The 24,360-nt window shown below is 42.1% G+C and overlaps 1 protein-coding gene across 4 annotated transcripts in view; it reads right to left on the reverse strand.

Annotated features, from left to right (window-relative positions):
* Nucleotides 1–6,689: 6,689 nt before the first annotated feature.
* The window catches only part of si:zfos-2326c3.2 (mitogen-activated protein kinase kinase kinase kinase 4), a 310,274-nt gene continuing 292,603 nt past the window's right edge, over nt 6,690–24,360 (reverse strand). For all 4 annotated transcript variants that reach the window (XM_043705152.1, XM_043705150.1, XM_043705151.1 and 1 more), the window contains 3 exons: nt 18,544–18,703; nt 10,534–10,673; nt 6,690–8,411 (listed from right to left, as the gene is read on the reverse strand). In XM_043705152.1, the coding sequence (XP_043561087.1) occupies nt 8,328–8,411; nt 10,534–10,673; nt 18,544–18,703 (384 nt within the window). In that variant the 3' untranslated portion in view covers nt 6,690–8,327. The remainder of the gene's footprint in view (nt 8,412–10,533; nt 10,674–18,543; nt 18,704–24,360) is intronic.

The following is a 24,360-nucleotide window of genomic DNA, read 5'->3' on the forward strand; positions in this document are numbered from 1 at the left end:
CTCAATACAGGTGTCTGAAACTCAATCTGATATAAGTGATCATTGACCGTGAAGACAACAGACAATATTTCCAATGGATTACTGCAGTTTGCACTCCGACAGCCTTTCTGCTGGGTCTGAAGATCCCAAGATGTAATAGCGAGAGAGAGAGGTGAAAATGTGTCAAACTTAACTTCTTTACACTACAATCTCCCTGCTTTCCACCAATTCTCATTGCCTTGTCCAGTCTTCACACATGTGAGAATTCACTAGTAATTGTCTGAAAATAATGAAACTGTGAGTATAAATCAAAGATATAAATTTGAACAATGATCTGACTCCCTAAAGTTAATTCTCTGAGATTTAGTTATAATTCACTGCTGGCTTTCTTTAATAACTTATTCTCTGCGAGCTCTCTACGTCTTTGATATTTCAGTTTCAATATGCTGGGTTGAATCTGTGCTGTTTTTCTCTTTCTTTGCCTTTGCTTATTTCTCTTTCAACTTATTTCTTTAAGACTTCTCCTCACTTCTTTCTTTGTTGCGGTCCCTGCTCACCTCTCTCTCTCTGCTTTCTTTCTTCAAACCTCTATAGTTCTCTGCTTTCATTCTGCACATATATATCTTACACGGCTCTCTATTCACCTCTTTCTCTGCTCTCTCTCTGTTCACCTCTCCCTCTGCTCTCTTTCAGTTCACCCATCTCTCTCTCTCTGCTCACCTCTCTCTCTCTGCTTTTTATCGGTTCGTTTGTGTTCCTCTGTGTCTTTTTTCTGCTCAACTTCATGTCTTCTCTGCTCTCCATTCACTCTCTTTCTGCTCACCACCTTCTCTCACCCTCTTCTCATTTCTTTCTCCAAATATTTCCTTCACCCCAGATTTAAATAATTCTTTTCCATCCTCTTGTTGCTTCATTCACTCCGTAAGCTGGATTTCATGTCCCTCACCAATGGATGTAAAGGCTGACCCAATATATACAGCAGCTGGCATTCCTGCTGCCGAAACCCTTCTGCGCTGACCTGCCTGGGATTTTGCAGGATGCAGAGGGGACGTTGGGCAGTCTGCCCGCTCTTGGGTCTCTTGAGCGCCTATAGTAGATAATTAATGGCTTTGTTTTGTGCCACCCATGAAGTGGGGAGCTCCGTGCCATGTGAGACATCTTACAGAGTGAGCTGTGCTTGTTGTTCCCAGGCAAGAGGGGCAACCTCTTTTGTGGGTCCCCTTGAGCCCATTGGATGAATGAGCTCCTCCAACGGCCATTCACTCTCTTTCAACCTTTATTCCACCCACCACCCCAGTCTCTTAAATCCAGCCCCTCAACCTGCTCATCGAAATCTTTGAGACTAGCCTTACATGGCCCCCTGGCATTGTGATCTTCCTATATTCCAACAATAAACGCCATTCTGGGTGGTAGCTCCTGAGAAATGGACAGAAGCCTCGCCTGAAAGCAATTCATTTTAATTGGTTGCAGGGCAGCCGCTGAGTTCAGGGCTGAGCTCCCCCCACTAACCCACTGATATTTTATCTGGGGTCGGAGACCGCAACACCCCAAAAAGACTCCTGCTCCATATTTCTCTGTCTGTGTGCTCTCTTTCTTTCTTATTTACAGAATCACAGAATAGGTACGGCTCAGAAGGAGGCCGTTCGACCCATTATTTCTGCACCGGTTCTATTCCCTAATGGTAATCTCCTGCCTTTTCCCTATAACCATTGTACACCATTTCGATCTAAATAACCACTAATGTCCCTCTCGAATGCCTCAATTAAACCTACCTCCACCACATTTCCAGGCAGTGCACTCCATACCCTAATTACTCTCTGTGGGAAAAAGTATGTTCTCAAATCACCCCTTGCTTTACTTGCACATCACTTTGAAACTTTATTCAGTCACCTAGCTGGTATTCCACTTTTTCCTGCTTATTTCATTCTTTTGTCCATCTTACCTCTCAGGGAAATGTTACAAAGACCTCCCTGAACTGAAGGTGGGCAGTCTAAAAAAAACGGAAGACAGGGAAAAGTGAAATCTGAGAAGATATTTGAGACTGCACCTGACTGGCTAATCAGGTCAAGCTGTTTGTTAAACCGTGACAGTATTTCTCATGTGTATCAGAGGCAGGGAAGAAACCGAAAATATGAGAAAAAAAACATAAAGCATTACATCTTTTTTTTTCAAAAAGCTAAGGGGGAGTCACAGAATCCTAGACATTTAATACATGAAGCAGAGCCCATTCAGCCCATTGTGTCCGTGCTAGCTGTCAAGAAGACATCCAGCCTAATCCTACTTTCCAGTTCTTGCAGATTAAAGCACTTCAAGGTGCCCATCTGAATGCTTTTCAAATACAATCCATGTTTCCAGTTCTACCAGCCCAGCAAATACCATGTTCCCAACCTCAAAACTCTTTGGGTGAAAGAAACGTCCATTCCAATCTCCTCTGAACCTCCCACTTTAAGTCAATGTTTCCTGCTTTATGGAATTCTCAATCAAATGGGATAAGGTTTTCCTATGCACTCCATCTTAATTTCTCATAACATCACGCATTTCAAACACGTTTCTCCGCAGCCTCCTCTGTCCCATAGCAAACAACGGTAGCCAAGCAGAAATTTCCTCTTGACTAAAATTGTCCAGTGGAGACATCCCCTTGCAAGTTGCTTTACTAGCGCAATCACATCTTTCCTGTTGTCCTGTGACTGAAACCACAAGGAACATTAGCCTAGCCAATGGTTTACACAGCTCCAGTATAACGTCTCAGCCTTTACAATTCTACACCTCAGTTCATAAAGGTAAGCATCCCAGTTATCTTCTTAACTGGCTTATTTACCTGTCCAATCATCTTTGGAGATTTGTAGATATGCACTCCAAGGTCTTCCTGTTCTTCTACACTTCTCAGTACCCAATTATTTATTGTGCATTCCCTCATCTGGTTGGTTTTCTCCAAATACATCCTCTCTCAATTCTCCAGAGTGAACTCCATTTGCCACTGTTCTGCCCATCTGACCAGTCTATTCCCATAAGGTACAGCTTTTTTTAGATTACTTACAGTGTGGAAACAGGCTCTTCGGCCCAACAAGTCCACACCGACCCGCCGAAGCGCACCCACCCAGACCCATTCCCCTACATTTACTCCTGCACCTAACACTACAGGCAATTTAGCATGGCCAATTCCCCCAAACTGCACATCTTTGGACTGTGGGAGGAAACCGGAGCACCCGGAGGAAACGCACGCAGACACGGGGAGAATGTGAAAACTCCATACAGTCAGTCGCCTGAGGCGGGAACTGAACCCGGTCTCTGCGCTGTGAGGCAGCAGTGCTAACCACTGAGTCACCGTGCTGCCCATAGCTTTCTTCCTCATTATCAACTGCACAGCCAGTTTATTGCACAGCAATCTTGTTGATTATGCATCTACATTCAAATCTGAATGATCCATATGTACTTCACAAAGCAAGGGAGCTAGTTCTACGCCATTTGGACCACCAGTAGAAACAGTCTTTCAGTCACACAAACACCCACTAATCTATATTTTCCTTCTAGCCTCTGACACAATATAGGTTTTAAGTTGCTGCTTGGTTTTGGGTTTTACTTTCTTGACCAGTTTTTCATGCAGCACCTCCTCAAAAGCCTTGCTAAATTCTCTATACAAAGGAAACTCGATTATCCAGCGTTTGATTTACCGAATTCCAGATTATCCAGACAAGATTGCAAGCTCCCAATGCTTGGCTAAACTGTATTATCCGGCATTCGATTATCCAAACAAAATCCTTCCTGCCCGTGTCACTTGGATAATCAAGGTTCCTCTGTACAGGACATCAACACACCACCCTCATCAACATTTCTTGTTACTGTCTCAAAAAATTCAATCTGCATAGTTCGAAATGACATTCCGTAAACAAATCTATGCTGACCATCTGTGATTCATTTCTGTCATAGAGTCATAGAGATGTACAGCATGGAAACAGACCCTTCGGTCCAACCCGTCCATGCCGACCAGATATCCCAACCCAATCTAGTCCCACCTGCCAGCACCTGACCCACATCCCTCCAAACCCTTCCTATTCATATACCCATCCAAATGCATCTTAAATATTGCAATTGTACCAGCCTCCACCACTTCCTCTTGCAACTCACTCCATACATGTGCCACCCTCAGCGTGAAAAAGTTGCCCCTTAGGTCTCTTTTAGATCTTTCCCCTCTCACCCTAAACCTAGGCCCTCTAGTTCTGGACTCCCTGATCCCAGGGATAAGACTTTGTCTATTTACCCTATCTATGCCCCTCATAATTTTGTAAACCTCTATAAGGTCACCCCCCCTCCCCCAGCCTGTTCAGCCTCTCCCTATAGCTCAAATCCTTCAAACCTGGCAACATCCTTGTAAATCTTTTCTGAGCCCTTTCAAGTTTCACAACATCTTTCCAAAAGGAAGGAGACCAGAATTGCATGCAATATTCCAATAGTGGCCTAACCAGTGTCCTGTATAGCAGCGACATGACCTCCCAACGCTAGTACTCAATACTTTGACCAATAAAGGAAAGCATACCAAACGCCTTCTTCACTATGCTATCTACCTGTGACTCCACTTTCAAGGGGCTATGAACCTGCACTCCAAGGTCTCTTTGTTCAGCAACACTCCGTAGGGCTTCCTTCAAAATGAAGATTTGTTCCTGTTCCTCATAATCGTTTCCAACAATTTTCCCACCCCAAGTTTGACTGAGACCCTAATTACTCTGACTATCCCCAGCTTGCTTTATAAACAATAGTGCAACATTAGCTGTAACTCTGTCCTCTGGCTCTACACCAATGGCCAGAAAAGATCAGAAAATGATGGTCAGAGTCTAGATATTTCTACTCTTGAATGGCTGACCAGCCTAGAATAGATATATTTTATTTAAGATGAGGGATATTTCCAATTTCAACAATGTTAAGTGCTTTAATATGTTCACTCCTACTATGTTAATTTAATCAAATATTGCACATGCTTCTTTCCTGCTCCCAATGTCTGTATTGTTCCTCTCTGTCATGAAAACATACAAGGATTCCTTAAGAACTATACCAACATTTTCCACCTGCACACAGACATTACACTTATGGTCCTGAATACATCTAACCTTGCTTTAATTCTCTTCTTGTTGTTTATGTGGTTATAAAACATCCCCTAGATTTCACATCGGTACAGGTGTAGGTAATTCAGCCTGTCCAATCTGTCCTGATACTCAGCACCATCATGGCTGATTGAACACATCAATACCTTTGACCCACTTCATCCTCATAACCCTGTACACCCCGAGCAATTAGAAATCCATCAATTTATGTCTTGAAATACTCAAAGTTTGAGATTCCACCATCCGTCTGTGGTGGACTCACAGCCCTCTCGGTAAAAAGAAATTTTCCTAAGATTAGGGACCAAAGTGACCAAACCCTATATTTTTAAATTGCATCTCCTGGCTTTGGGGGAGGAGTGGGGATGGGGGAGGTGGGTAACAGTTCATTTGCATCTACCCTGTCTAACCTCTCTCAACATTTTGTAAGTTCCGACTTGCCAAAATCTATTTGTGCCATCTCTTTGTTTTCCAAATTTTCTTTACGTTATGACTTTTCCTTCCTGAGACCCTTGGATGAACTCAGCAGCTAAATTAGCACTTGCAAAAAAGCCAGCAGGAACACATCTACACAAAATCCACAGAAGTCATGGTGGGGGTGGGGTGGAGGTTTGCTGTGAACTGGCCTGTGCTTTGGAATGTGTGAGACCTACTTTCTCATCCATGTTATTATCCCCTGTGGGTTTGGCAGCTCCTGGAGATATTGCCACCACAATCTGTAAAAGCGCAACATTGATTGCCCTTATTGGTACATTGTTATGTCATCAGGCACCGATTGGAGACCTGTCTGTCAAATGTATCTTCAGTGGCACCAACTGCATAAGCACAGCTGAGGTGACAGCAGCTAGTCAGCAGAATCCCCTCAACACAAACCCTCACTTATCCCTCGTTTGTCTTCTTCCTGATCTCATCCCAAACCAGCCTGTCAAGGGCAATTGTGCACCACTGCTTTCAATGTCTTAAATATTTGATGAAAAATCAGAAAGTGTATCTGTAGTGGTGCGCGATACATCCAGGACAGTGGCCAATTTATTTATTTTTTCGATCTAATCTCCTGTTTACATTTTTTTTCTTTTTCTTTTTTTAATAACCCCCACACTACCTCCTAACTGCGGTAGTGTTTATATTTACAAGGGTCAGTTTATTTGCCAGAACATGACTCAGAAGGGACAGGGCAGGGAATACTTCTGCGCATTTCAAGAATCTTTAATAGCACCTCCAAACGAACTTGCACCCATCACATATTATTGCAATCACGCATGTGGGACACATTACCTTAGAAATCCAATTTAAATTTTGACATTAGCAAAGTAAAGGGAAATTGTAGCTGTTGCTAAAATATTAAAATGACAGGGTTGGAGGCGGCAGGAATGCTATAACTCAACTTGTTCATTGGAATTTACAAGATCGACTTTCCCATTCACATTAGGCAAAAGTGAGGACTGCAGATGCTGGAAACCACAGTTTAGATCAGAGTGGTGCTGGAAAAGCACAACAGGTCAGGCAGCATCCGAGGAGCAGGAAAATCGATGTTTCGGGCAAAAACCCTTCATCGGGATCCTGTTGAAGGGCTTTTGCTCAAAACGTCGATTTTCCTGCTCCTCGGATGCTGCCTGACCTGCTGTGCTTTTCCAGCACCACTCTGATCTAAACTTACCCATCCACATTATCAACCCCACAGGTTTGCCAACATGGGAGAAATTGCCACAAGGTCTACAGAAACACGACTTTGATTCCTATTGTTGGTAAACTGTCAGAACAATTTGGCACTGAATGCAGCTGCTTCGGGTTTTCAAAACTGCAACAGAAGATTTGCAATCTCCCCTGCAGGTTTAAAACTGATGCTAGGGATTGATTGGCCGCTTTTGAAATGATTCAGTTTTAATTTCCACCGCGTGACCTGTACTGCGGGTTGAGACATTTGGAATGGGGGGTCGGATACTGTTGAGAGTTACCAGAGAAACTGTGGCCTGCGCTCCAGCAAGTTGACAATAAAGCGAAAGAATCTGAAAAATTCAAACCAGAGCAGTCATGGCTGAAATGTAATGACCGTGACGATGGGCCGATTGGTGACAATTCTGCTGCAACCATTACCGGGAGCACTGCCAGGATTCAAGCCCAACCAGGCAGCTTACTGTTGGGACTCTCAGCTTCACCAGAGAAGCTCTGGTGAGGTGGGAGATGGGCTCGGTCTAAAGGGATACCTTTCTCCAGGCCCTTGACCTTGCTTTTGATGGATTCCAACACTGGGCGCTTTATGCCCAGAAAGGCAGAACCAACCCTCCCCATTCCCCACCCCGTCCCCTCGGGCTGCCTTTCAGCTGGCGGTCGGCCCTCCTGATGTAGCCCTCATTTGTCGGTGACCATATATTAGTACTCAGTGAGGTGAGGTCAGTAAATGGTCTTCAAGTGCCCTCTGGGCAAGGCTCTTCCTACTTTACCCTTCCTATCCTGATGTAGTTGAGTTTGACAGGAAGACCCCATCCCTCCACTCACCCCATTCCTCCTTCTCCCATCCCATCTATTGAGATGAGACATGGCCTAATTGAATGGTGAAGCAGAATTGACGGTTAAATGGCTTACTCCTGCTCCTAATGCACCTAAACCCAGGCAGCAAGTTGAAAATCGACCCCATTGAGTTCGAGTAAGTGCTATGCAAATGGCCTGATAGTGATTGACTGACCTGCTTCAGAATCACCCAAAACCAGGCGGCTGCAGTGCACTGGGTGTCAGAAAGGTCAGAAAGCCACTTTGGAAAAATTGCTACAGAATTATTCTCAAGTAAAGTACAGTACGTCACTGCATTAATAATAGCAATACTAACATAAAACCCATCTAAAATACCGCATATACAAAATACTGGGGTAAAACGTTGGAGGTTGTCACTTGCAGTGCAAGTGAACTATAAAAGATGTGATTGTGCAAAAGACCTTAAGACACATCTATATATATGTGCAAACAGTTGGCACACTAAGCTACTTTTTTTGCTTAACAGTACAGCAATATATTGTCTATATGCTACAACAACCCTAACTTAAATCAGTAGAATTACAGAAACTAGTTTTGGTCATTGGCATAATACTTGGCAATAGCTTCTGCCCAACTGTGACATCGGTTGTAGATGGAAGGTCAACTCTTGACTGACACTGTCACAATTATTCGAGAACAGTGAATGTCAATGGGACTGGGAATATATGAAGATGGTCACTTCTTTGCAACACAACTTCCAGAGAGTGTTTTCAAGATTCCTGGAGGCTACCAGTTCAACAGAGAGTTCTGACCAAGTGTCATAAAATAAATCTGACTGCATCCACCGGACTGAGCAGAGGCAAAGAACACCTGAAAGAAAAGTAAAAGGTGGAGTGCATTAATAGCCAGAGCAGGTGAATTATTTTTAATAAATTAACGATAAGATTTAACAATTACATTAATAATTTGCATTGATGCACCAACTATATAAATTGGCACATGATTACCATAGAAAGGACCTACATTATTTGCTAATCTTCAGCTCACTGTTTTACATTATGTCTTTCTAAAATTGTTAATCAAAAGTCACAAATATCCACTGATATGAAAGTCTCATCTGGTTGGACTGCCCAGGATATTTACATCAGGCTTATTTATCATATTGAAGGCACTACAAAAATCCAAATTGTTGTTGCTGTAATATAAACTATCCAAGATGATGTAATAACATTGTATTTATATGAAGGTTTCATATTGTAGAGTTACATCACTCAGGAGGAGGCCACTCAATCCACCATGCCTGTGCTAGCACTTTGAAAGAGCTGCCAATATCCCGAGTCCCCTACCCTTTCCCCATTGCTCTGTGATTGCTTCCTGTTGAAGGTGTTCTTGTTTTTGCTTAAGGCAGTGCATTTCAGACCATAACTCTGTGGGTAAGGAAAATTCTTCTCAGTTCCCCTCTGGTGCATTTGCTGATTATCTACACACTTCTGTTACCAGCTCCTCACCCAATACCAACAGTTTCACTTCGTCAACTCTATTTAAACTCCTCTTAACATGAAAACAGCTGTTAAATCTCCTGTTAGTGTTTTTCACTATAAGAAAACCGAGCCCAGCTTTATTGGTCTCTCCACATAACTGAAGTCCTAAATGCTTGGGCCAATCCCTTAGGAAAATGCAACAATGAAGTTTAAAACAGCAAGAAGGTAATTGACTAATCAATCAACTTTATGTTCTTGAATATTGGTCATGGATCTTTGTTTTATTTTTAGTCAACATGTTTGAATATATTATGACACACCTCCATGGCCATCACATCCTGAGGTGGGACTTGATCGTGGATGCTGTAGACTAGAGATCAGGTCATTAATATTGAGCTACAAGGGCATACATACTTTGGGAATTTTTTTTAATGGCAATGCACTTAAGCAGACAGAAGGAACTGCAGTTCAGCATCCTACCTGAAAAATATTACCTCTTTCAATGCAAAACTCCCTTGGTGCTGCATTGTTTCAATGATATACTCAAACCCCTGGAATGATAACTTTATGAATCAGAAGCCATTTGATGGAATTAGCTGACCTATTGGAAGTTATTGATACATTTTGGTACCCAGATAAGAATACAGGTTAGGTGAATTGGCCAAGCTAAATTTCACATAGGTGCACTGGTTGGAGTAAATATAGGATAATAAGGTAGGGGAATGGGTGTAGGTGGGTTACTCTTTGGAGGGTTGGTGTGGACTTCTTGAGCCAAAGGGCCTGTTTCCACGCTGTAGGGATTCTGTAATTCTATAAACAAGATAGTGGGAGGCTGTGGCATAGAGTTAATGTCACTGGACTAGTAATCCAGAACCCCAAGCTTATGTTTTGGGGATATGAATTCAAAGGTAAATGGTGAAATTTGAATTCAACACAAAAATAAATTGGGGAAAAAAATTAGTCTAATGACAATCATGTAACAATTGTCGTAAGGGCCTATTTAATACCCTTTCAGTGAAGAGAATCTGATATTCTGGCTTACATAGGACTCAAAGTCCACAGTAATGTGATTGACTTGTAATCACCGTCTTGGCAATTAAGGATGGACAATTAATGGTGACCTTGCCCAGTGATGCCCACATCTTATCGTGTCATACAGCATGGAAGCAGTCCAGCTCATCCATGCTGACCAGGTTTCACAATTTAAACAAGTTCCATTTGCCTGAGTTTGGCCCATACCTCTCTAAACCTTTCCTATTCATGAACCTAGTTAAATGTTGTACCTGCATCTACCACTTCCTCTCGCAGTTCATTCCATAAACACACTACTCTCTGTGTGAAAATGTTGCCCTTCATGATTGAATAAAAACAAAGTAAAGTATTCGAGAAGTATCAATAATCACTAACAAGGGACTGTTGATCAAATCAACAAACCTGTAGAAATCAGGCCCTGAGAGCAGTGTGGCACATGTTTAAGCATTAACATAAAACTCCTGATTCTGGATAGTTACCTTGTCATTCCGTTCACACAAGAATTTCAGTTTCTGTGCCTTTTTGTGCATAAACACTCCGTCAAGACACCCATTTTCTACAGAACGGAGCTCGATGGCCTTCTCTCCCCATCCCATTATGTGATTTGATTGGATATAGGCTACAAAACAAAAGGAAAAGTGCTGTTAAACAAGGAATAAAGGATGATGGAAACCTAAAACAAAAACAGAAACTCAGCAGGTCTGGCAGCATCCATGGAGAGAAAGCAAACATTTCCGGTCTGGCGACCCTTCTTCAGAACTGGGAAGAAGGTTTGATCCCTGTTCCCAAGCAGACAGTCTCAGCATTCCCAATTCTCCACTCTGTCTTTTCCTTAAAAAATTGATTTTCCACTTTTGTAGAATTCATAGATTGCCTGCAGGGTGGAAGGAAGCCATTCCGTCCATCGGGTTCACAATGACCTTGCGAAGAACATGCTACCCAGACCCACCCTGCTACCCTATCCCTGTAACCTTGCATTTACCATTAATCAATCTACTTAACCTGTACATCCCTAGACGCAATGAGATAATTTAGAATGGCCAATCCACCTAACTTGCATGCATTTAGACTTTGGGAGAAAACTAGAGCACCTGGAGGAAACCCACGCAAACATGGAGAGAACGTGCAAACTCCATACAGCCAGTTGCCTGAGGGTGGAATCGAACCCTGGCTCTTGGTGCTGTGAGGCAGCAGTGCTAACCACTGAGTCATTGTGCCACCCAAACCATACCACCCCAAACTATGCCACTTTCCTTCACTTGACTCTTGAAGATACTAAGAAGACAGACCTGTGAAAGGTCTAGGGTTAACATTTCATCCTGAAAACACTAATTCCAACAGGGCAGCACTGTTTCATCAGAAATATTTCTTGCGTTTACATCCTGGAGTGTCTCTTGAACTCATTATCTTCTGAGTCAGAAATCAAAGTGTGGGCTCACTGAAACACAAGTGGTATCTATTTATACTAGCTGGAAGGAGGGACATATCAATAGTGCCAGCTATCTTCAGCATCTTATATACTGTGCCGTGGCTTGATAATGGCCCTTGACACATTATATCCTGTGCAAGTCTCCACCTCCACGACCTGCTCAGTCCTACAACCCCCCCAGATCTCTGTACACAAGCAACTTGGCACATCCCTGATGTTTAATCAATCCACCATTGGCAATTGTACCTTTATTCACTTTTATGAATGCTTTATATGCTTTCATGGGATATGAGTATTTCTGAAAAGTCTGTTATTTATTGTTGTCCTCCAAATTCTCTTGTGAATGGGGTGGTGTGCTGCAATCTGTGTGACCCAGGAACAATGATGCTACCTTCAAGTGCAGACAGGGGTCACTTTAGCTCGGCAATCAGTCTGTCCAGCTCTGTCAGAATTCAATTCCTTCCTTCACGACCTCCATTTCCACCAGCCCTCTTCTCCAACACTCCTTAAAATTGACCTCTTCACCCAAGCTTCTGTTCATTTAACAATCACTCACATATTCATGATGTGATTTAGTAACATACATTATTAAAATAGGGGGAGCTTGAAAATACTACCTTTGCTGAAATGAATGTAATCATTAATTTTCAGGGTATGATCTGACACAGGATTCTTGCCTTTCGACCTGAGCATGCCTGGAAATCTTGGGAGCAATCAATTCAATTTTTAATTACAAACCAAGAACAATGATGAGTGTCAGAAATATTGTGTTAACAGCTAAACTGAATCACACTGTTTTCAATCGAATATGAACCCCTTGCTTTGCTAGCCAGCTAAACTATTGAAGCTTAAGAGTGAGCATTCATTGTGGATGAAATATAAAAGGATCCTAAAGTGTCTCTTGCTCCACAGATGCTGTTTAATCTGATTATGTTCAGCAGTTTGGTTTTGACAGAAACAGAGAAAATAGGAATAGAGGTTGGCTATTCAACTGATCGGGCCTGTATATCTTTTCACTATGATCACGGTTGTTAGGAAAAATGTTGTGACACTTGAAAGGGTTCTGAAAAGATTTACAGGCTGTTCTACTATAACGTGAATTTTGTCAGCACAAATTGGCTATAACGCATAGGTTTTCCATAGCGCAAAGTTGCAGAGGAACACAATTGTCACTTTATAGCAGAGTGACCTGTACGTGGATGTTGCCAGGATTGCAGGGTTCGAACTATAGGGAGACGCTGAATAGGCTGGGGCTATGTTGCTTGAAGCATTGGAGGCTGAGAGGTGACCTTGCAGAAGTTTATAAAATCATGAGGGGCATGGATAGGGTGAACAGCCCAGGTCTTTTTCCCAGGATAGGGGAGTCCAAAACTAGAGAGCATAGGTTTATGGTGAGAGGGGAAAGATTTAAAAAGGACCTAAGGGGGGAAACTTTTTCATGCAGAGGGTGATGCGTGTATAGAATGGGCTGCCAGAAGAAGTGGTAGAGGCTGGTACAATTACAACATTTAAAAGTCATCTGGATGGGTACTTGAATAGGAAGGATTTAAAGGGCCAAACGCTGGCAAATAGCTCTAGATTAATTGAGGATATTGGTCAGCATGGACGAGTTTGACTGAATGGTCCATTTCCATGTTGTACATCTCTATAACTCTTTGACCTTCAGTACCACACTCCTATGCTATCCCCATATCTCTTGATGCCTAGTACCTAGAGTTCCAAATATTTCTTTCTTAAATAAATTCAGTGACTTGGTCTTCACCACCTTAAATGGTTGAGAACTCTCCAGGTTCTCCACTGTCTGAAGAAATGAAGAAATTCCTTCTCATCTCAGTTCAAAATGGACGGGTGATAAATGCTGGGCAGCCAACACCCCATGTCTCACAAGTGAATAAAAAGATGATATCCTATTCCTTGACCCTTAGCCTTCTGCATTGAGGCAATAGGCAAAATATTTCACATTAAATGAGATATTCTATAAGGCAGCAGTCATATGTCTGTACATAGTATTTTTTGGAAAACATCCATGGAAACAAGCTCTTAAAACTCAGGAGACAATGAATTTGGAACATCCCTAAACTCTCGAGTCTTGTTTACAATAGTTTGTGATTGCATCCAAATGGTATAACTCCAATCTAAGTATTTTACTTATCTAATGTAGAGTTCATATCACTTAGCAACAGACAAAATTCTGATTGGACACAAGCAGAAACTCTTATGTGTTTTACACAAAGAGAAGCTTAGCTAAAATACGTTAATCTGAGATTTAAAAAACCCATAATTTTGTAGATTATACTCCATCACATTCCAATAGTAAATGGAGCAAACCCATATATTATTTGATAAAACAAAGGACGAGACTTGAATAATATGGAATATTGATTACTTCGGAATAGGACAGATGCTCCAATGGATCAAAGGACAGTAGAATGTTAAGTATTGAATGCTGCAAAGTTTCATTACATAGCATAACTTTCCTGTGGCCCACATTTTGTTCATTAACACCATTAACTAATGAAGAGAAGATTGAGATGTTGAAGTCAAAAGTCAAGGTCATAAGATTTAAATGCATGAAATTAATATAAGTTGCCGTGTTTTAGCTCTTGTTTTCCAGATTGCCAATATCTATGGTAAAAACAATCCAGGAGCTTTCCTTCACATCAATGATTGTTTCTTATGTCAAACATCAAGCAAGGGCAATACAAGCCAAAATTAGGACAAAAGTAGCTGCAAATATGATTGACTTTTTGGAAAAGCACCAAGTATCTTGACAGTGGAGTAGACCTTATGACCTATTGCAAACATGGGGGTGGCATGGTGGCTCAGTGGTTTGTACTGCTGCCTCAAAGCACCAAGGACCCGGATTTGATTCCAGCTCAGGTGACTGTGTGGAGTTTGCACATTCTCCCCGTGTCTGCATGAGTTTCCTCTCGGTGCTCTGGTTTCCTCCCACAGTCCAAAGACATGCAGGTTAGGTGAATTGGCCATGCTAAATTGCCCATAGTGTCCAGGCATTTATAGGTTAGATGCATTAGTCAGGGGTAAATTTAGGGTAGGGGAATGAGTCTGGTTGGGTTACTCTTTGGAGGGTTGGTATGGACTAGTTGGGCCAAAGGGCCTGTTTTCACACGGTAGGGATTCAATGATTCTAAATGATATCTGTCAGCATGCACTTTTAGAATCCCTACAATGTGGAACCAGGTTACTCAGCCCATTTAGTCTGCACCACCCCCTAACCTGCACATCTTTGGACTGCGGGAGGAAACCTGTGTAGACATGGGGAGAATATGCAAACTGCACACATAAATTGTCAAGGGTGAAATCACACCCAAGTTCCTGGTGCTGTGAGGCAGCAGTGCTAACCACTGAGCCACGATGCTGCCCTTTTCTTGAATGAGCTGTCATTTGAAAGTTATTTAATTAAAGTTTTTGATCACGGTATAGGAAAAAGCCACCAAGCTTACAAACCAAATCAGTGGTAGTGTCCACACCTCTAAACCAGGAGGTCTAGTTTCAAGTCCCACCTGCTCCAGAGGTGCATAAAACCATTGCTAAACAGATTGATTAGGAAATATCTAAAAAATGCATATCAGGCGATAGCTATTATATTGACTTCAATGCTTCGCGTAAGTTTATAATTATAACAAAGGCATTAAACATTGACATAAATGTAGATCGATTACATTAATTGTCTCAAATAGGGCTAATTTGTTTCCCCCCTGGCTGGAAAATTGGCACAGTGGTTTTTCAGGGTTGGGAAAGTTAACTTTTAAAAATGGATGCTTTAATGCTAACTCATCATAAACGTGACTACGTCTTGCATCTGGTTTACAAATGGTTGAATTGGAGTCAGAGCAGCAAGCTGCTCCTGAGAAGTAGGTCACCGTCTGTGATGTTCAAATCATCATATTAATGATAATAGTCTTATAATCACTCACTTGCCTGGCATTGATTAACATCATGGGCTGGTTTACTTAAAACAGTAAAGCACACGTCAAGTTATGAAGTAGGCATGACTGAGGAGAAGAGTTCAAATCCCAACAAGGCAGATATGAATTCAATGAAAATCTGGAGTAGAAAATAAGCTCATCCAATGGTGACTGCTGATTTTGTAAAAACCCATCCAATTCACAAGTGCTTTTTCGAGGGAGAAATCTGCCATTCTTCCACACTCTTGCCTACATGTGACTCCAGACCCACAACAATGTGGTTGACTTTAAACTGGGCAACTAGGGATGGGTAGTAAATGGTGACCTCGCCAGTGATGCCCACATCGCATGAATTAAAAACTAAAATACTGCTCTGTGATCTGTGTGTGAAGTAAGGTCTGTGTGTACGTGTGTGTAAATAGACAGGTTTCAGAAATTGCAGAAATACCTGACTATGCCTTTGGGTTGAGAAATTAATGCTGACAAAGATATCAAGTCAACTCCCAAAGGGATGTTGAACTTTGCTACAGGTGCTGGAATGAACATTTATGCAGACAAACAGGATGTTGAATGTAGTCTCTGCCGAGCATGAATAAAGCTGAACCTTACAGTTTTCTGGCTCACAGTTTAACATGCAACAGTCTGAACTTTGCGGACACACAGCGGAAATTAGTAACCCAATGGATTATTTACATTCAGGTTGGAATCTTAGAACTGGAATTGAAATTCTCTTTGTCCTTTTCCACATTTGCTAACTAATTTATGATCTGTCAACATATTTCTTTGCCATAAGACCATATAGCAATAGGAGCACAATTAGGCCATTCAGCTCATCAAGTCAGCTCTACCATTCAATCATGGCTGATATGTTTCTCAACCCCATTCTCCTACCTTCTCCCTGTAACCCTTGATCCCCTTATTAATCAAGAACCCATCTGTCTCAGTGCTTTCCATTTTCTAACTTGGTCTGCACAACCTGTATGGCAATGAGTTTCACAGATTAACTACCGTCTGGCTGAAGAAATTCCTCCTCAACTCAGTTCAAAAGGGTCATCCCTTCACTCTGATCCTAGTCTTTCCTACTCGTGGAAACATCTTCTCCCCACGTCCAGAACTGTTTGCAAAACAGTTACATAAATGAACGTATCTTATACAGGGACAACAAAAATAGAAAACACTGGAAATCACTCACCAGGTCAGTTAGCATCCGCACAGAGAGAAACAGAGCCAATGAAAATCATTTCACTGCTATGAACGGAGAAAGTCGAAATACCTCAGAGGCTAAATAGGCTGGGGCTGTTTTCCCTGGAGATTTGGAGGCTGAGGGGGTGACCTTATAGAGGTTTATAAGGGGCATGGATAGGGTAAATTGACAAGGTCTTTCCCTGGGGTGGGGCTGTTCAGAACTAGAGGGCATACATTTAGGGTGAGAGGAGCAAGATATAAAAGGGACCAAAGGGGCAACTTTTACACACAGAGGGTGGTGCATGTATGGAATGAGCTGCCAGAGGAAGTGATGGAAGCTGATACAATTACAATATTTCAAAGTATATAAATAGGAAGGGTTTGGAGGGATATGGGCCAACTGCTGAAAAATGGGACTAGATTAATTTAGGATATCTGGCTGGCATGGACAAGTTGGACAGAAGATTCTGTTTCCATATTGTACAGCTGTCAGACTCTATGAGAAGTCAACATCTCAAAAATTAATTTTGAACCAGTTTCAAAAATTTCCACTTCCATGAAGGAACTGTTGCATCACTTGTGATCAAGAGGATCAGAAGAACATCCTCTGCTTCCAACACGCTAATCTACTCATAGCTCCACATTCAGTGATTCTCTCCTAGCCAACAATCATTGGCTACTTGTTGTTTGGTCTTGTGTAGTCTTGGGTTGCAGTATTTCCTACCTGACAGGCAGATAGACTGATAATTAGGGTATTTAGCTAGTAGGAAACTTGTAGAGTTTCTTTTCAAAAGGTGCCCTGTATTTAAAACGTTCAAACAAGTGCTCCTTCCAGCTTCCACGCCTCTAACTCCTCTCTCACTGCTGCTCAGAAGCATATTAGGGCTAAAGCTTCAGACCAGCATCCTTTTACAGGAACATTTCTCTGTCTCTATTTATAGACAGACCTTGGGACTTGCTGAGCATTTCGTAAGAACTTTCAGAAGAACGTAAAAACTAAGAGAAGGAGTAGGCCATTCAGCCCCTCGAGCCTGCTCTGCCATTTAATACCATCATGGCTGATCTCATCTTGGCCTCAACTCCACATTCCTGCCTATTCTCCATAACCCTTCACCCCATTACTAATTAAAAATCAAATTCCTTAAATTTACTCGATGTGCCGGCATGCCACATACTCTGGGATAGTGAATTCTACAGATGTGAACCATTGAGAGAAGTAATTTCTCCTCATCTCTGATTTAAGTCTGATACCCCTTTTCCTAAAACTATGACCACTCATTCTAGATTGCCCCACAAGAGGAAACACATTTTCTACATCTACTTTCTCAATCTCCTTTATATATCTCATTGGATCTCGGCTCACTCTTCTAAACTCCAGGGAGTATAGACTCAAACTGCTCAATCTCTTTCATAAGACAAACCCCTTATCTCCAGAATCAATCAAGTGAACCCCCTCTGAACCGCTTCCATTAAACTCCTTCCCTCCAAGCAAGGGGACCAAAATTGTACACAACAGTCCCATTCCAGTTTCCAGCATTCTGTTTTTAATTGAAGATTTCTGGCAATTGTTGCATTTAGCTTTCTTAAAAAAAATTAAAACGACAAAATGTAAAAGAGAAGGGACATGACTGCTCTATTACACAACAACCAAATTATTTTGTCCTGTTCGAAGTTTAAGTCTCAAGCAATCTGACAAATGAGAAAGTAAAGCCACTCAAAAAATGTTTAAATATGCATGCAAGAGTTTAAAGAAACATACATGATCTGGGCAGGGATAGAGAAGCGAACTTCTGGGTGGATACAAGGATAGGTATTCAGTGATAAACCGCTTGCAAAAAGTCAGTCAGAGAGTTTTGTGACAGGAGTGGGTGCCGACAAAAGAGGCAAACACAGAAAGCAAGAAATGAAGCGTTTTGCTGTCACACAGCTGGAAGGTGTGTACGTACCAATTGAGGTCGGCATCTCCCCCCACTGCACGACCATCTCCTTTGTGATCCGACCATAAGTATCGATGTAGACCCCTTCATCCTCGTAACAAACCAACAGCTCCATTCCATTAGTGTTCGGAAGGATGATAATTGCATGTGGGTGAATATTGCCCTGAATCTGAATGAAGGTTCACGTCAAAACATTACTATTCAGTCAGAAAAATTACTAATGCTAGAAAGAAAAACCATTAGTCACACAGGAGAGCACCACACCAGTTTAGGCATCATAATTCTACCAGAGTGTTACAACAATGAAGCCTCATATTTGTTACTTAGTTTTTTTTTTAAGTAAAGAGTCTCATTTGCAGCAAACAGAACTGCAGAAACACCCAATTTCTTTCTTCTCTACTTGCCAGGCTGTTTGTGTCTAAGCTGACGACAGAAGTCCATTTTTCAGCTACTACAATCCTCAACATCAGAACAGGCATCCACAGTCGGAGGGCAATTTTCATCCGCTGTCTTGTTATTCTCATGAGGTAAGTGTGAACGGCAGCAGAAGAGTGCCTGAATTTCAATTGCTCTGCTTCCTAACAAATCTGGAGCACTTGACAGGAAGCCAGCTTAATAAAGGCTTGCTCTTCATCAGGTGATTCCCAAAACAAGATCCCCTATCAGTTCAGCAGGCTCCACATGCTGCATGCTATGCAACAGCTAAGGGCACCGAGGGGGTGTTTTATTTTTAGAGGCTTATGAAGCTGCCAGCCCTCAGAGCTCGGTCAGTGGCAATAAAAGAAGGCAGATCGGCCAATCATTTTCCTTCAGCCGATCGTGCTGCACAATCTGTGCCTAGTGTGTATCTGTGCTGAGCGACATTAACTGTTTCATCCAGGCTGACGCTTACAGGACACCTTGGTGCAAGTTTTCCCCTTTGCTCGCTCCATGCAGCGAAATCATCTTTTTACCCGCGCAGTGACAAACTCTCACTTATCATACTTTACAGAGAGCCAGAATTCTCTTCTCCCAAAAGGCCATTGATGAATAGTCATTTGTGACAATTTTAACCATTTGTAAATAGGAACTGACCTCTCGAGCCTGCCCTGCCTTTCAATAAAATCATGCCTGATCTTTTCGTGGACTCAGTTTCACTGACCTATTCCCTCACCATAGCCCTTAATTCCTCTACTGTTCAAAAATCTATCTATCTTTGCCTTAAAAATGTTCAACGAGGTAGCCTCAACTGCTTCACTGGGCGGGGAATTCCACAGATTCACAACCCTTTGGGTGAAGAGGTTCTTCCTCAACTCAGTCCTAAACCGGTTCCCCCTTATCTTGAGGCTATGCCCCCTAATTCTGGTTTCATCCACCAGTGGAAACAATCTCCCTGCTTCTATGCTATCTATTCCCTTTATAATTGTGAATGTTTCTCTGAGATCCACCCCCCCCACCTCTCCCCCCCCCCCCGCTATTCTTCTAAATTCCCAATGAATACAGTCGCAATCAATTCAATCTCTTCTCCATCAGTCAACCCTCTCAATTCTCAGAATCTCCTCTGCATTCCCTCCAGTAACAATTGTTAAGATTTAACTTTTTTTTTAGGTGCTTTTTGAGCACCCTTCCCACCATCCCACAGCACATTACAGACCATAGAGTAACTGCTGTGATGTATGAAACACAGCAGCCAGTTTGCAGTCAGTAAGGTCCCTATAAAAACAATGTGTCAACGACTCGATAACTCTGATCTGGTGGCATCAGTTGAGGGGAATGAATACAAATCAAGGAACTTGGGGAACAATCTCTCAGCTATGTGGCTGCTCCGAGGATCTGTGCACGATAATAGATTCTCTTCCAGTCTCTCCAGCCACTGACGCATCCAGGCCTTGGTGGTTCACTCAGTGCCTGGAGAAATGAAAGTGACCATTGCTTTTCTGTCAACCAAGATGGAAGGTTGGGCTTTAGTTTAATAGCACGTCTGAAGACAGCATCTCCAACAGCACAGCACTCCCTCAGTACTTCACTGGAGTGATCAGCCTGGTTGATATGCTCAAAGAGTCTGAAATGAGATTTGAAGCCAAAACTCAGTGGGTGCCAGTGATTCTAACTAACCCATGGCTAGGTATCAAGGAATCCCAGTACAGGGGGATAATTAGCTTAGAAGAGAAGATCAGCAAAGAATTAATTAAACAATGGAATAGGCTTAAAGATTTGAAAGGCCTTTCTGTGCCACTAACATTCCCGTCTTGTCAGGTTACAATGACTGGATGACAGAGCCGTTGATGAGCATTGTTCGCAAAATAAATTAATTGAAAGCAAACAGCTGCCATTCAACATTAATTCTGGAAAATCAATTTCCTGTAGCAAAATAGAGACAGATATAGAATTACAGACTCTTTGATCCAACCAATCCATGCTGACAATAATCCCACACTAAACCAGTCACTCCTGCCTGCTCCTGGCCCATATTCCTCCAAACCTTTCCTATTCATGTATGTATCCAAATGTCTTTTATGCTTGTAACTGTGACCGCATCCAACACGTCCTCTGGACGTTAATTCCACACATGAACCAACCTGTGTGTAAACAAATTTTCCTCTCATGTCTTTTTATAAATCTCACTTTAAAAATATGCCCCCCCGGTCTTGAATTCCCCCACCCTTGGGAAAAGACACCTATCATTAACCCTATCTACACTCCACTTGATTTTATAAACCTCTATAAGGTCACCCTCAACCACCTCAACTCCAGTAAAAAATGTCTCAGCCTATTTTTATAACTCAAACCTTCATATTTGGCAACATCTGATAAATTTCTTCTTAACCCTTTCCAACTTAATAATATCTTTCCTATAGTTTATACTGGAATTGCCATATTATTCCTCTTGGCGTCTCCCTTCTTGTTTTAAGATACTACTGAAAACCACATTGACTGTCTACTATCCCGTTATACAGCTTGGTGTCAATTTCTGACTAGTGATAATTCTGCAATGTGCCTCAGAATATTTCACAACATTTAAGATGCTTTTAATTGCACGTTATTTTTGTTGTCTACTTCTTGTAGTTCAAAGTTGTTAAAATTAAAACTACCTGATACAATTGAATTGGATTAACTTGCATAGAACTACAAAAACAAATTTCAAAAAATGTTGTTTCATATCTGCAATGAGGAGCTAGAAATGACATTTGCAACATTCATGGATAGAAGCTGATTACATGGTGTGCCTCTATTTATTTTTAAAAGGGCTATAAGAATTATTCTGTTAAAATTGTGGACAAAAGATGCCATATATCTGTCTTAAATTTCCATCCACTGATATTGACTAGATTTCTTAGGCTTAAAAGTGACTCAATAGTAAAACGGATTTTTGCACTGTATGGAATAGTTATTGGAGAAAAATGTTGGATTGGAGAATGTAACATTTGTCAAAGAATCCCAACAGTGTGGAAGCAGTCCATTTGGCCCATTGAGTCCACACCAACCCTCTGAAGAGCTCCCACCCAGACTCACACCCCTACCCTGTATAACCTTGCATTTCCCATGGCTAATTCACCTAGCCTGCACAATCCTGGACACCATGAGAATCTTAGCATGGCCAATCCACCCAAACTTGCACATCTTTGGAAGGAAATTAGAGCACCCAGTGGAAACCCTTGCAGACACAGGGAGAATGTGCAAACTCCACACAGTTGGCTGAGGTTGGAATCAAATCCAAGTCCCTGGTGTTAGAACAGTACAGCACAGTACAGGTCCTTCAGGCCTCGATGGTGTTGTGAGATAGCAGTGCAAACCAGTGAATCACCATGCCATAAACATTATTATTTTGTCTTTACGTGTTAAAACAAAAATGATGGATGGCAAGTCACACTGAGAATTTTTCACACATTCATCTCCAACCTCTCTGGTTTGTGAGAGTTACTGCACAGGAATGGCTATTTCTACACAGGCTGGGAGCAGTGAGGAGGGTGGGGTGAGGAAGAGGTAGAGGAAGGGAATCTCCAGTAAAACAGGTGGCACAGGAAGAGAGCAGGGAGTACATCATCTTGTTTAAGAATGAACTCAGGATTGGTATCAGAAGGAACTTAGTCACAAATAGGGATAGTCAACACCCCGAGAGTGGCTGTGGAGGCTGAGCGGCCAATTGAGCATTTATAAACTGAGTTGGATAGGCTTTTTTTGTTATGCTTAGGTGTTAAGGATTACCTTGAGCTAAGATGCAGCAATGATTTAATTGGATGGAGGGATTGGTTCAAGGGGCTGAGTGGCCTTTAATTCTTTCCTATGTTTCCAGGGAACAGATGGGGAGGGGAAGATAAAATAGTTAAACTATTTGAGCAGGAGCTATACAATGTGCATAGATATTCTAAATAGTTCGGAATAAAAGCACAATAGTGAGAACACTGGAACAAATGCTGAGATTGCTGGAGAAACTCAGCAGGTCTGGCAGCATCTGTGGAGAGAAAAACAGAGTTAGCATTTTGTGTCTGTTATGACGCTTCTTAAGATTCACACCAGACTTGAAAAGTTCAGACCTGCTGATTTTTTCCAGCGTTCTCTGTGTTTGTTTCTAAAACCATAGTTTTGGTTACCACATGCTGTTTGAGAGCTGAGCATCGATGTGTTAAAGGAAGTTAATTATATAGCAGGTGTGGAAGTGAGTCCAATTTTCACCTCCTACAGTGCTCACTGACAAAAGGGGCCAAACCCTTTGTAAATTTAGTGAAGCATCTTTTGTGTACATTGAAAAACATTAACAGAGAATTACAATTAGTTAAAAGGAAGTACAGTGTAAGTAGTTACTTGCCTTCTGTCATCAATAGATTGTTACCGAGAAACTAAGAAATTAGTTTTTTGATGACAGTAGTATAAGCCAAACCTCAGGAATGTGTGATATTCCTGTGTTCATTATTTAATAAAGGTATTTAAGTTAAAATAGTAAGCAGAAAAATGCCATATGGATGAGATAAGTATCAGTTTATTGGTGCTGTTCCTTGCAGCCACACCTGTAGGAGATCCACTGTAATGGGATGGCACATTTGCCCATCTTTCACAGTACTCACACATTGACTGTAGCTCATTGGTAACTGCCCAGTGATATTCTTCATCCAACTGTGCCCTTTTGCTGACCTCTTTCAGCTGCTCTTCACTTTGCCCCCTAGAAGAGAACTCTGCAGCTATGAACAGGTGGCTGCATTGTCTAAAATGTTGTCAAGCTTCTCCAAGAATCTTGACCCCCATCCAAGTCAATGCAATCCACCTTATTGGCACCATTTCCACAAACATCCACTACCTCCGTCACTGACACTCAGTAGCAGCAGTGTGTACCACCTACGGACTCCGGACCACCTTTAAACCAGCAGAGTTCGGACCCAAACAGGACAAACAGTACAGACTACAGATTCAAAAACACCAGCAACGGTTCTCCTTCAAGATCCTCCGCTCCACACTTGCAGCAATGCGCCGGCACCTAACCTCTCTACAGTCAGCCCTGCCTCAGCTGAGGGCCACACTCTCTCAAAATTGCAAAGGACCCACTCTGTACTACATCCTCAGGAAAATTCATACTCTCAACAAACAGTATTTCAATTCCATCTCAAACATCAAAAACTGTAAGTACAACAAACTTTTATCCACCCACCTCCATAACCAGCGCTCCTCAAACATTCCAGAAGATTCCCCTGGCCTCGGAAACACCATTAGCCATGCGGCTGATGCAGCTACCACCCCCACGCTGATTGATGATGTCACTTCTGCCCCCATCATGGCCACTCCCACAGCCACTTCCGGCCCTCACATCACCGCCGATGCCACACGCTCAGTGACTTCCGCCACCCCTACTGCCGT

Source organism: Chiloscyllium plagiosum, chromosome 15, assembly GCF_004010195.1.
Source record: "Chiloscyllium plagiosum isolate BGI_BamShark_2017 chromosome 15, ASM401019v2, whole genome shotgun sequence".
Taxonomy (NCBI): Eukaryota; Metazoa; Chordata; class Chondrichthyes; order Orectolobiformes; family Hemiscylliidae; genus Chiloscyllium; species Chiloscyllium plagiosum.